The following is a 13,746-nucleotide window of genomic DNA, read 5'->3' as shown; positions in this document are numbered from 1 at the left end:
AGTCGAGTGATTCCAGATGTTATCGTGCATCTCTTTGCCTGGCTACTTTACAGACTGCGGATTTCATCAGCTGGACATATTATGAGCGGATTCAGGCCAGTCTGTTATGGATGCACCACGCTGTAGTTTGCTGTTTGATACTTCTGTGAACACACTGTGAGCATTCCTGCAACACATTATAATGCAGCTACAGCACTGTTTGATCTTAGTTATAACCACTCGTGAATATTCATTGTGTGCTATAGCAAACATAATGACTCATTTTAACCCCGAGGTCTATAATATCTATGTAAGACATACGTACCATGAGTTGTAGTTTTTCTATAGAAATATAAATATGAAATGCTTATATTTAGTAAGGTAAGATAAACACATACATATTTTCATAACTGAATAAACAGACACTTTTAAAGACATTTTGTTTTAATCAGTTTATTCAGTCATTTTTCTCTCAGATTAATATTTCCTCCCCAAAACTAAATATAGCACCTTTAAACATATCATAAATATCCACAATGCCTTACAACAACATTCACATATCATAGAGCATATTTGTTTAAAAAAAATAGAGACTGGAAATGAACAGGCTTCAAATCCCACCTAAGATTCAGAAAATAATTTATTCACATTTTCGACAGCAGTTCGTCAGAGCCTGTCACACCAGTACTCTGATGTTTCAATGTGGGAGGGCAGGTTAATGTGGAACACCTCCTGCGTGTCGAGTGGAGGAGTCTGAGGAGGGCTGTTGACCCCTGAGTCACTGTCAGGATGGGCTTGGTTCAGCTCTCCTGCGGCGTATTTTGCCACCAGCTCCTGCTCAGGAAGTGATGCAGGTGGGGGTGTGGCCTCCGCCTTGGGTTTGATGTTTTTAAAATGCTGCAGACGCACCACTTCCTTGCGCTCCCGGGCGCACGGCAGCAGCACAGACACGTCCTTGCGAAACTTGGAGCTCATGCCGAAGTAGATGAGCGGGTTGTAGAAGCTGGCAGACTTGGCAAAGAGGCGGGTGATGATGCTGGTTGTGCTTGGCACGTGAAAGCCCCAGGCTGACCACATAGATACCACTGCATATGGCGACCAGGCCAAGATGAAAGCCGTGCAGATCACAATGGAAATCTGGAGCGAAACATGAGGTAACAATTGTCAGGAGTGAAATAACGTGAGAGGAGGTTTATTACAGAGCGTGCACTTTCAAGTAGAGCTTTATAGAGTCTCATTTTACATCTCAAATCAAGTCTTTTCCAATAAAAAACCTCAGAAACAACCTTTTTGTCTTTTTGCCTACCCTCGTGACATCTCTCTCCACCTTCCTCTGACGGATGGTGAGGAAGCCATCAGCTGACATGGCGTTGGTGTTTTTCACTGTGTTGATGATGGAGACGTAGGCAGAGAGCATGATCATCACAGGGATGAAAAAGCAGAAGATGAGGATAGAGATGATGTAGGACTTGTGGATGGTGGAGTAATTGGCTTTGGACCAGTCCACCTCACAGGTGCCATAACCTCGATCTGAAGAACATAAGACACAGAGTTCAGATCGAGGCTTTCAAGATACACGTTCATGTCGGGTTAGTGTCTGAGAACAGACCTGTGTAGCTGCCCCAGCCCAGCAGCGGAGCGCCGGACCAAAACATCGCCCCAGTCCAAATGCAGATGAGTGCTATGGCGATGGTGTTCATGCTGATACAGTAGGCTGCAAAAAAACAGGAAAATGTAACATGAATAAAACATAATATTCCCTAGTTATGGAACAGACTGTTCGAAGTGTGAAAAGGTTAAATGTTATGACTTTGGCACGTACAGGACAGAAAAAGTGAGAGGCTTGTAAAGATGCAGCATTCTTGACTTGTTATGAATGTGACATTTATTGAACAATGAGGTCTTTTCTTATATCAACAGCCTTTGCAAACATCAGCAGCTGAAAAGGACCTCTGTTGACCAAGTACACGTAGCTTTGTACCCAGGGGGAAAAAGAAAATCAATCAGGATGCCCTACTTTAGAAGCACTCACATACAGTATCTTAAGTCAATATACCGTTCGATGTTGAAGTACAGCCGATGTTGTGAGAGAGGACTGGCAGAGTACAGTGCAACTGTTGCTATTGGTTTCTTAGCTTTGTTAGGTAGCATCACCTTATATTGATGGTTTGAATCCTGCACATGTTTTGTTGACACTGTTCACAAACATGAGGTTTCCACGGTAAATTCTGACGGTAAACTACTGTAATATGGTTTTGTAATGCATGATGGGTAATTATTTGGGAGATTACACTAAGCTGCTGTGAATTTAAATCTATTCTAAAGCATTCTAAAGCAACGAAAAGTAAAAAAAAGGGTACATTACTAGGAAATACTATACTAAAGGTACAGTGTCATACACTAGTTGAGCAATATTATATTTTAGTTTTACAACAAGATACACATAATAACATCCCAAGAGGCTAACAACATGCTAACATGCTAATGGGTATACAGTTGATGGGCTAAAACGCTGGCAGGCTAACATGTTAACAAACAATAGGGTTGGGCTGCCAAAAAACACGCTACATTGCTGTATCTGTATATCACATATATTCAACATATGTTGAATTTGAAAAATTACAACAACCAGATGTTTATAACAGTATGATAATGTGATATTACATCAAGATTCTGTGTAATCCTGTCTGGGTTACTGTAGAAACACATATATACTGCTGTGATTTTGTTTTGTTTTTGTTCCTGATTTTGTTCAGATCAGCATCTGTTGCCATGCATGGGAGTTGCAGCTTTACTCAGGAACATGATACAGTTGACAACATCCCACACGTACCACCGATGTTCAAAGTTAAACCACCAATGTAAAAAAATGCATAGGTTTATATTGCTTGAATTTTATGATCAACCACAAACACAGTTAAAACCCTTGCCTCATGCTGACAACAGAGGCAAGGCCTAATTTCCGTATAATCAAGACATTCTTCAGCATCAGTCACACTCGAAAATAGAAAATGTCACCTCAAATAAACTTAATGACATGTTGGCGTAATGTAACTGAGATTGTTGGAGAAAAGTGGTGGTAATTTCCATAGCTGGAGTTGGTAATAAGGTTTCATTAGCACCGAAAAAACCCACTTTTCTGTCAGATAAAAACTGCTGGAATGCGAGGCAAGCAGAGACTCTGTATTCTTCCTGTTCTCTCAGCTCAGGGGGGTTAAAACTGACCTTTGTTTGGGTGGCATCCCTTGATGTATCTGGTGACACTGATCACAGTCAAGGTGTTGATGCTTGCAAGGCCAAAGAGTAAGGTGAAGAAACCGTCTACCTGGAAGAAAACAAAGCGAGTGGGTTGATCATGACATCACATCTTTAAAATGTCTTTGAGTCGTCATTGGCGCCTCAGGGCGTAGATCCATTGCCAGCCTAATTGTTCCAGACCTTTGTCTGCTGAATTTGTTTTCCTTTAAACTTTATCAGATAGAGACGCTGCATCTGAGGAGCTGTTCCTGCCTCACTTGCCAATATGCTTCAGACCCAAGGCAGTTCTTCTGATGTGGACTGCAGGCTCTTTAACTTGCAGGATCAGCATTGGGAAATTAAAACGGAAACGGTTCATTAAAACGGTTGAAAGATTTAACTTGATTTTCACAAAAATCTGGTGGAGAAAATGTTCTGTGACTGCCAAATGAATTAAACTGGGAAGCGTTTTAGCATTCAGTCTATTGTTTGGGCAGATGATCTTTTAATCACCGCTCTTGTTAAAGGGAATTATGCTGCCGTGTTTCAGTCTGGCTCCGACTGCGCGACACCCGGCTCCCTGCTGGGCGACTTCCAAATGACATGGATCAGTTAAGGTCTCTGCACCGATTACTTTCGTGATCTTCCTTAACCCTAATCCTATTACTGTCAGTCATCACGTTTTCTTTCGCCCTCATATTCAGCAGGTTACTGGACAGTAAGTCTAGACCAGGATGATTTTAATTCAGCACTGGTCTACTCTACATTTTCTGCGCCTGTAAGATTTATAATCAGGTGTAGAAAGACAATGGCTTCTTGAAATTGATCCCAACAGCTCATCAGTGTTTCACCTCTGCCTCTGTCTTCATTAAAATAAAAGATGTTTTGAATTTTGGATCATAAATGAGCATTTAGATTCATTAACTGTGCTTTGACAATCCTTTCTCTGCATTCCCATTTGCAACATCAAAGGTCTCCATAAGGCTCCATAATATTCAATGATTTCCTGTTCCATAAGGTGCAAAACACAGAGATCTGGCCCAGCTCGCGACTGTTCATGTCCCATCATGTTCCATGCAGTAATCTGCTAATGCTTCTCACATGCCTGTCTCCTTCACCCTCCTGTTTCCTCCCCTCTATTTCTGTCACTTCTTACTTTTCCCTGATTTACTCCTGATGCTGCCTCTCTGAGCCCACCTGCCTCTGGGGAAGGTGACATGAGAGGGGCGTACTGCTATCCCAATATTTCTCCACCTGAAAACCTGAGATTGGATGTCTGAGAGATTAGGTCATCTCAGTGGCTGCACCGGAGCCTGAGAGCAGCCGACCTCTGTTTACTGCTCAGATTTTTGGGGTTTACGCTTGTGAAACTGAAAGTGTTCTGGTTACACCGGCTTGTTTTCGTTCACTCGCTGCAGCACGGATATCACGATTTCCACCACAGCTAGCCTTGAGCAAGAAAAATACTCTGGATGAATTCCAAGCTCAAGTATGACAACTATTTCATTTCAAGCTAAGGCTGTGGGGGGAGAAAAACATAGGAATGAACTGTACATCTCACGCAGCAACTCATCTTTTAATTGAATGTGAATTACTCGTCAATATTTAGCAACATAAAAGTGTGCTGTGCGTGGTTAAATAATGCAACAACTGTCCTCCCGGCAGCTCTTATTTGTTTCCGGTTTGGTTGTTGACAGGTGCCACGCTGCTGGAAGAGTTTCCCCCATTTAAAGGCCTCCACAGTGGTAATCTTATTACAGATTTAACCTCCAGCCTACATGGCTACTAGCATAATCCCCTGCACGTACACACACACTCACACGCATACTCACTTTACTGTAAGACTTCCAAAGATTCCTTTAATGTACTTCATTAATTGGGATTGCCGAAGAGAACAGATGCATACATGTTTTTTTTTTTTTTTTTTTTAGAACTGCACGGTCATCACATCAAGGTTGTTTTAAACATGTCTGGGATTCAAGTTATTGCTAACGTAGCAAATTGTTATACAACTATGATCTGGTGGGGAATTTGACAGGATGTAAACAATAGTATTAATATGAAAAACAAATGACTCCTTTAAATGTTACGCTTACATCACATATTGTCTTCTTGTGGCTTTTACCTGGCATGTCCAGATCCATGTGATCAAATACCCATCATCTTTGAAGATATTAAATATTTCTAGGATCCCTCTGGAGTAGCCGAATACGGAGATGCTGGCATCCGAGATGGCTAGATTTAAAGTGAGGATATCTGTTGCCTGAAGCGAGGCCCGCTGTCTGTACAGGACAAACATCACTAAACTGTTTCCAAACCAGGACAGCCATCCTGCAAAAAGAAAAACATACAGTTTAGTCAGTAAATATCCTATCAACCACATATTGCTTTGGTATAGTATAGTACATTATACTATAGTTTAGTGTAGTGTGTAGGAAGAACAGAATACAGTAAAGTTGTGTTTACTATAGTATAGTACAGGAGAGGAGAGGAGAAAAGTGTCCAGTTAAATGTGGCAAAGTAAAACACATGACTTTAAATTTAAGTAGAAAATAGTCGTGTAGTGTTGCATATCATATTACAGCATAGTAAAGGAGCAGTGCAGTAGCATAGCAGCAGCATAGCATAGTGTAATCTAGTGTAGTATGGCATAGCAGTGTGGTCTCACACAGTGTTGTAGAGTATAATATAGTTTACAGTAGCATTTTATAGCAGAGTGTCGTATACTATAGAAAAGTATAGTATAGTACTCTACAGCATGGGATGGTATAGTATAGTGTTGTATAGTATAGTATAGTATAGTATAGTATAGTATAGTATAGTATAGTATTTAGTAGTAATAAAGTATAGAGTAAACTAAAATAGACTGGGTATAGTGCATAACAGTAGTACAATAGAGTGGAGTATAGTAGAGTTCAGTGTAATAGAACACAGTAGAGTTGTGTGGTAGAGCAGAGAGGATGACAGTGTGTAGAGTCGTCGTAGTCCAAAGTAGAGCAGAACAAAGTGTTATAATGAGAGTTGCATCACACTGTTCCTAATTCCTGACCTCTATCAGTGTGTTGGCTGCGAAAACTACTAAGTAAAACTTAATTACAGCAGAACAGAGACTAGCAGGCAGAATAGGGGGAAGTGTTGAGATATGTTAGTAGTGTCCCCATTTTTTTTTATGGCTCTCTGTGTTTCACAAAAGGTCCTTCGACTGCATCAGATGACATGGACCAACAGACAAACAGCGCACAGTGACACACACTGCCTGTGTCAGTGGTGGACTGGCCTTTGGAAACAAGAGCAACAACAGTAGTTGACACTCAAGCAATGCGTGACTCTTTCGAGTTGGTGTCCAGCCAAAGGCATTTCAAGGACAAAACTTTTTTTTTTTTTTTTTTTTTTTACTTCTTCCACTAGTGAGTAATGGAAGTAAGAATAAGTTTGAAACTAAGTCAGACAAATTGAAAACACTGTCAGTAGTTCATATGTGGCATTTCACAGACAACAATCAGGGGTGTTTGTCTATACAATGAACAACAGTTTATTGGGAGGACTGTTCTCGGTAAAATACGCTCCTACAACGAAGATGCCCTACTACAGTATTTCTACCCACAAGCATACAAAATACACAAAACAAACTTTACACTGCAAATAATATTACATCGGAGGATGTGATGGCTGACTTACCCAGCACTAACAGGTAGACTCCAATAATGGTCTCTCCTTGTTCAGACAGAGGTGGGTCTGTATGCAGGGTGCTGAGGTTATTGTTCCTCCATGGTATATTCACTACCTTCATAGGAAAGGCCTTTAGTGTTATTTCCATGGCCTGAGTTTCTAATCCACGGCATTGAATCCTGGCTGTCCTCTACAGTAGCTCTGCTCCCTTCTGCGTTCAGTAGACACTACTGTGATGCACCAGTGGGGATGACTGGGATGAGTTGATGTTAAATCCAGCTTAGATGCAGTCACTAATACCTCACCACTCACTGTCCAAATGATTTCACCTGTAATCCTATTTATTTCTTAACAACTAAGCAGATGGAGATTTTGGGTTAAAATCCTAGCCAACAGGGAAATGTCCAGTCAGCTGTGGTGCACTAATGGAAATCATGTCGGAGGGGTTTCATTTAGCTTCAACTAATTAGCCTGATAGTCCTTAAGCGTATCTCACACGGGCGCCTCAGCAGAGTCAGACCTACACCAACAGTGAGCTATATATCAAAAAACAACCTGCCTCCTCGGCTATCGCTGTTATTTGTCTGTCATTTTCTTTCCCCACCTGTGGTTTTCCAAGAATATTTAATGTGAATGCAGTCCTGTTTAGCAGCCAGCGAGGAAGTTGGATGTCGAACTGTTCCACCAAGAAATCAACGCAGCAAATTAATTAAAGTTAGAGCCTACAGTATTCAATTTGCAGCCAGACCCATTTATAACATTCGGAGGATCTTAAAGTAAAGTGAAAACATTAACAAGTCATTCTGTCCAACTAAATCGTTCATCAGTTATTTGTGTTATCTGCTTTAGCTTAGCTAATAGTTGTCCACTGAAGCTACAACAAGCAACAGTTAACTTCTAGCTTAGCACAAAGACTCACAAAGAGGGGAAAACAGCTAGCCTAGCTTTGCCTGAAAAAAGAATTAGCTCACCAGCAACTGCTGCATCTGTGTTATGACTCGACAGAGTCACTGAGATAACCTGTTGCTCCCCATAAACTATGACACTTTTACACGGAACAAAGATTTAATAGAGTGATGCAGGAATGAGTCCTATAACCTAGAAATAATTTATCATTTTTGCACTTCCTGTTCCGTCCTCTCAAAGTAATATATATTTTTTAAATGTATGTGTTTTTGGTTCTGAAATGAGGTCTGTGGTTAACACAAGTTTAAGAGATTTTTATCTTTTGTTCTACAATATAGATATGCCAGTAACTACCCAACATTTAGTGTTAATGTATCTCTAATAAGGTGGTCGCCAACAACTGACTACATGAGACTACAGACAGGTGCAAACTCAGTGTAGTTCGTTTTTACCCTAACGTTACTTTTTTACTTCTGTTATCATTAACTTGTGTTCGCCACATACCTTATAGTCGTCACTGGTTCCAAAATACTATTTCAGAAGTTCTGTAGGCTTTTTGTTGAGGGAACCAGAACAATGCTAACCTCCAGGTTAGCCTACAATAATACATCATCCCTGCAGCTCTCTATTAGTGAATTTTTCAGGCACTGGCAGGAAGATTTAGTTTTTTGTTTAAAAAAAGCCAGGCTAGCTGTTTCCACACTTCGTGCTAGCCTAAGCTTACAGGCTGCTGGCTGTAGCTTCATGTTTAATGCATGAACAAGATCTGTTGCATTATCAACATCCTCATCTAACTCACTGAAACAAAGCCCATAAGCTTATTCTGCAAAATGTCTCTCCCAAACCTCAGTAATACTTTTTCGCTCAAGCACAGGCCCTACAGAACAACATGGGGAAACGTCTTGTCGCTTTCGATTGTCTAAACATGGAGGCATTGTGTAACAGTGTTGTTGAACCAGATGTACTGTATAGGGTCTGGCAACAATCTACGTCATCCTTACCATTCAAAAACATCCCTTTGTACTGTCTGCACCCAGGACTATGAACCCTCCATTCCTCTCCAGAGACATGTTCCAGTTTCCACTAATCACTTCCATTTACAAAAGGTTATGACTTTAGTCCTGCCATTGGGACCGTACCTCGCTTAATGTAAAGCACATTTGTCAAAATGTACACTGAGGCCAGGGCTATAAAATCAAGTATAATTCAGTTTGTGTGTGTTCACTGACAAATTGACTGTGCTCTGATGTCATTGTGAGAGTATTTGGCACAGTGTGAGTGTGTGGAACCCTCCCACATGATTTATAGTATTACAGTCCGAGACAAGCAGTTTATAAGAGGAGACTTTGGGGGCTTCGCTAACACATGCTGGTCCAATTTTATCGATTGAAATCCTTTTGTTAAGTCTAAACTTAGAACTGCGCCACATCTCCCCTCCTCCACCCTTCTCCTCTTCACAGTGAGCGTCTCTGTGGCAAACACCTACCGAAGGGGTAACCTGACCCCGCCCCCCCCCCGGTCTGTGTTTATGTCACAGTGTGCACCTTGTTTCCCTCCTCTGGCCGCCACAGAGCAGCTCTGCTGGCCCTCAGGATGTGGAGGGAAAGGCTGCTGCTGCTGCTGCTGCCAGATGCCTCGGCGCTTCCGAGTCCTCCTCATCAAACCCTTTCTTTGAGCCACTGAAAGCCGGTCCGGAGAGAGTGACGGAGCTGAGGAGAAATTGAACCTCTGACCCCAACTGTCACCCGTCCAGCAGCAAACACTGAGTCCAGTCATCACTCGTTCCTGCCTTCACCCAGAGACACCGCACGACACAGCTTCAGCCCTGCAGTGATCCCTGTGTATGCAATTCAGAGAGGGACAGGCCTCAGTCTTTCTAGTTATAGTGGATACTGTGAGCATCGTGCATGTCCAGTAGTCAATAGGTGCAATATGTAAGAATTGAAAACGTTCAACGATAAACAACGCTTAGCGAAAGCATGTTGTGTAAACACCAACTGTCTGGCTGGCTGCATGGCTAACTGAGCTAACAAGCTCATAAAGTAATTAACAGAATACAATTGACAACAGTTAGCTTCTCTGGTGATATGCCGACCCTATTTCCCTGGAGTTCAACAGGTGGCCAGTTCTTACATGTTGCATCTATAGGGTGCTTGTCTTTCTTTTGCACAACAGTTGTTATTGTTTCTAATGGAAAGTCCTGTATTTGATAAATGATCTTCCCAACCCACGGTATTTAGGAATGCCGTCGTCTTACAGTGAAAGTGCGAGGATCAGACCGTCTGACGGCAAGCGAGCAGCGCTGGTCGTGCCTTTGCAGTGGAGAGCAGCTGCCACTGAGATTACACTGCTGCTAAGCTAACAGGTCAAAGGTCAGCGAGGAACCTGGATTCAGCAGGAAGCGTGTGACGGTCAACAGCAGACGTGAGACAAGTGTGCGAGCAATGAGTTCATAGCCGTCCAGATCTTTACACACCTTTACACGTTTCTACATTGCTAATGTGGGCGCAAAGCAGAGTGACAAACACTGCAACACTGTACAATACTCAGGTGTTAGCACGTTACAGGAAGACATCAAGATTAGCGCCACTCTCGCCCGTATGCTTTGGCACGTGTGTGACGCTTGGCGATCACAGTGCAGCCACAGTAGGCCACTGTATCATTAGGGCTTATGATGATTACTCTCCCTCTCTCTGTGTAGAGCGAAGCCCGAGATGTGAGGTTAAAAGCTCACAAATTTCCAAATGGAAAATCACAGACACAGATACTATTATGAAGGTGTGTGTTAAAGGCTACGAGCTGTCTGAGGGCAACAAAGCCTCTCTTCACAGAGGACATTCACCAGGTCAAGAGACCAATACAGGATCGGCTTAAAAAGGTCTCCACACTTTCTCTCCCCCTGTCACTAGACGAGAGACACAGGGACTGCTTGTATGAAGGCTCCACACAGTACGGAGGTAAATGGCTTGCCTGTCATTTTTTGGGTCAATCTGTGCATGATATTGGGAGAGTATGTCCCTCACAGCAGTACATTTTATAAATAAACGTCCTTTTAGCTCATGCCTATTTAAGGAAACATGATTTTGACCGACGTGGCCTGCAGTTGTCAAAAGGGAATCTGTGACAACGTTTTCTCGAAGAGGTTCATCAAAATCTGGCCTTCTTTTATTTGTTGCCTCTATAATGGCTGGTGGACTTAACAGAGCAGATGACTTGATGTAAAACATGTTTTTAAAAGAATGAAAAATAAGATCTTTTTGCCTCCCTTTAGAAAAAATTGTTTTGAAACTGCTGATGGTTGCAACCACACAGCACGCGCTGTAGCTCAGCTACCAAGGCACGCAAGACGGCTTATTTAAAGCAACATCCAGCTGGCTAACAGGTGAAGATGGCATAGGTCCAGTAACAAAACCCTATAAACCACTTCTGCCTGCCCACAGCATGTTCACACCTCCTTCTCAAAGGAATTGAATCTCTTAGGAGTAATATTAGTCCATAGAAGTGGGCCCATTTGTCAATATTTCACCAAAAGGACAACTTTTGATGTATACCACACATGAAGATGCTCATGAAAACTCTTCTTGAAGTTTTATATCTCTTTGAGTTACTGGGTCCACTGATATAATTTGAGTTATCAGTATGAGACTTTATATGTGAGGTAAGACCCAGACAGTATGATAACCCCTCTCCAGAGATTCATGGTATATCTCTGAGATTTGTGAAATGCTCCTCGTAAGTCAAAGGTTTCGTAAATTCCTCAGTAAAGCTCACAGCTAATGCAGTGATTTTACCACAGGTACAAAGACCGGACTGTTTTTCCTCTTCCTTCTGCACCAAAACAGTTTTCTGCTCTGACGAGGCAAGCCTCCAGCAGCAGTAGATGTTACTCCTTAATATAATTACTTAAAAACGTTTAAAAAAGTGCATTGTAGTACAGAGCTCTGTTCAACCTCAGCACTGGAAATGAATACTTTGTATAACTGGTCTTATCTGCAACTATTAAACTATGCTATATGTAGGAGAAAGGGGCTGCACTTTTCTGAAAATACTTTTTGCATAATACCCCATAATAAACCCCATAGGTAAAGAATAGATGAATGGTTCAGTATGCATTTTTATAGCAAGTGAACAAAGGCTCTGTGTTGAGCCTAACGAGCGATGTGGATTGGTTTTGTGGCTCAAGAACTTTGGCCCCGAACCACATGCAAACATTTATTTGGGCACCGGGTCCAGTTTGCAATTTCTCCTCCAGAGTCTGTTTGTTCAAGCAGGTAACTTATGTAAGTAGGTCTCATTGAGGATTGAATACACGCCATTCCCGAAGGGGTCCGCACGTCAGTTTTCGACATGAGGGTATATTTTGCCAAAGTGAGGACGAGGAAATGTAAAGCCGCAAAAAAACCCCACTCTGCATCCTGTTTAGGAATGGAAACAATCAGACGCAGAAAACATGAATCACTTCCAACTGAGAACGAATGCTGAGATCAGACACAATGTTGTGAGTGGACACAGGGCCTTTGGGACAGTAACGGGCATTGGCCAATTGATCGTTTTATCCGTGTAGCATACAATAGTGGACGACAACTGACACAGTATTTGAGGCATATGACAAAAAGATTAGTATGTATGACGGATTCCACAGTGTGTTCAAAGTGTTAACCAGCTGGTCCACAGAGCCCTCAGCATTTGAGTATCTCAAGGTCACACATAGAACAAATGATGGGAGTGTGGACCTGGTATGTTTGTAATTTCACTGTTAGAAGAGTCACTGCCACACAGTGTCAGGTGTCTCAGTCTTTCTTCAGTTAACGTGAGGGAAATTTTGAGCACGAATGTATTTCGGACACTTAATAAGTGAAAACATTTCACTGAATTTGTCGGGGTCATAGCTGAGGTAAACCAGGGTGTTGTCTGCATATAAATGCCCCGCTTGGCACAGTGGGGAGTAGAGTACGGTTAGCTCTTTGCATCAGCCTCCTCGGTCTGGATGAAAGGTTTGTGCTCTGACCCTAGACCCTGGATACTCTCCTCTGGCCTTCTGGGGATTTAGGAGATTAGTGACCTAGCTCTTCTGCGGAACTACAGCTGCAGAAACCTGACAAACTGACAATGTATCACGCTACTGATCTCTAAAGATATCTCGAGGGAAGCCCACCTGTCCCCCAGCCCACTGTGTTGTTGCAATGTGGTGCCTCTGTCGATGGTGGAAAGACACAAACAAGTTTTAAACTGTCAGTCAGGATCAAAGTCACATCAGACAAGCGTTTCAAATCTCCCTAAAAATCTGTGACCCCGTTAACACCATCGATTTTCTCGGCTGTCCTGAAGCCCCGTCAAGGTCTTTGAGCTGACCCGTGTGTGACAGGAGGTTATAGGGCCGCACCATTATCCTCTCCCTCTGCAAAAACTTGTCATCTCTAAAGATGACACTCTTGCTACAACTGATGACCCATAACACACGCTGGTTTGAGACCAATTAAGCAGAAACAGAATTACTTTTAAACTGACCTGCTGACTGCTGGGTGTATGTGGCCCCTTCAAGGCCTCTTTAAAGCCTTTGGTTATCAATTACTGAACTTCATAGAAGACGAATCACCCGTGCTCATGCTATCATGAAGTCTACAGTTCGATGAGAGGTTAAGCTACAGCCTGTTGCCACTAGCCCAGCATGTATATAAGACTGGAAACAGGGAAACACCAAGCCTGGCTACATCCAAAGACAAGCAGGCAACCAACGTGGATTCCAGGAAGTGACTGCCTGAGCCAAGAAGCCCCATGTTAAACTAGAGCATGTAGTTTTCAAACGGTAAACTACATGTGAAGCAGTGAGTCTATGAGGTACTGGCATGTAGACTTTTTAAAAAATCTTCTGACAAAATTTACCACAGAGACACGAGAATGGTATTGATCTTCTCAAGGAGCTTTTGACAAAAAATGAAAAGGTGCATGAATCAG

General features: G+C 42.3%; 1 protein-coding gene across 2 annotated transcripts; it reads right to left on the bottom strand.

The window, feature by feature from the left end:
• Positions 1-467: 467 nt before the first annotated feature.
• On the bottom strand, positions 468-7,897 carry LOC119033802 (opsin-5-like). Of its 2 annotated transcripts, XM_037124345.1 has the most exons (7): positions 7,857-7,897; positions 6,895-7,115; positions 5,342-5,547; positions 3,205-3,304; positions 1,589-1,693; positions 1,286-1,509; positions 468-1,116 (listed from the first exon to the last, which is right to left on the bottom strand). In XM_037124345.1, exons 2-7 carry the CDS (start codon positions 7,031-7,033, stop codon positions 646-648), a joined length of 1,245 nt encoding a protein of 414 aa, XP_036980240.1. In that variant the 5' UTR covers positions 7,034-7,115; positions 7,857-7,897; the 3' UTR covers positions 468-645. The 2 variants fall into 2 exon arrangements, with proteins under 2 accessions (XP_036980240.1, XP_036980241.1); XM_037124346.1 differs by lacking the exon at positions 7,857-7,897 and having other exon boundaries at positions 6,895-7,523.
• Positions 7,898-13,746: the final 5,849 nt, after the last annotated feature.

This window comes from Acanthopagrus latus, chromosome 15, assembly GCF_904848185.1.
Source record: "Acanthopagrus latus isolate v.2019 chromosome 15, fAcaLat1.1, whole genome shotgun sequence".
Taxonomy (NCBI): Eukaryota; Metazoa; Chordata; class Actinopteri; order Spariformes; family Sparidae; genus Acanthopagrus; species Acanthopagrus latus.
The sequence above is the reverse complement of the archived record's forward strand: the minus strand, read 5'-3'. Positions and strand labels throughout refer to the sequence as shown.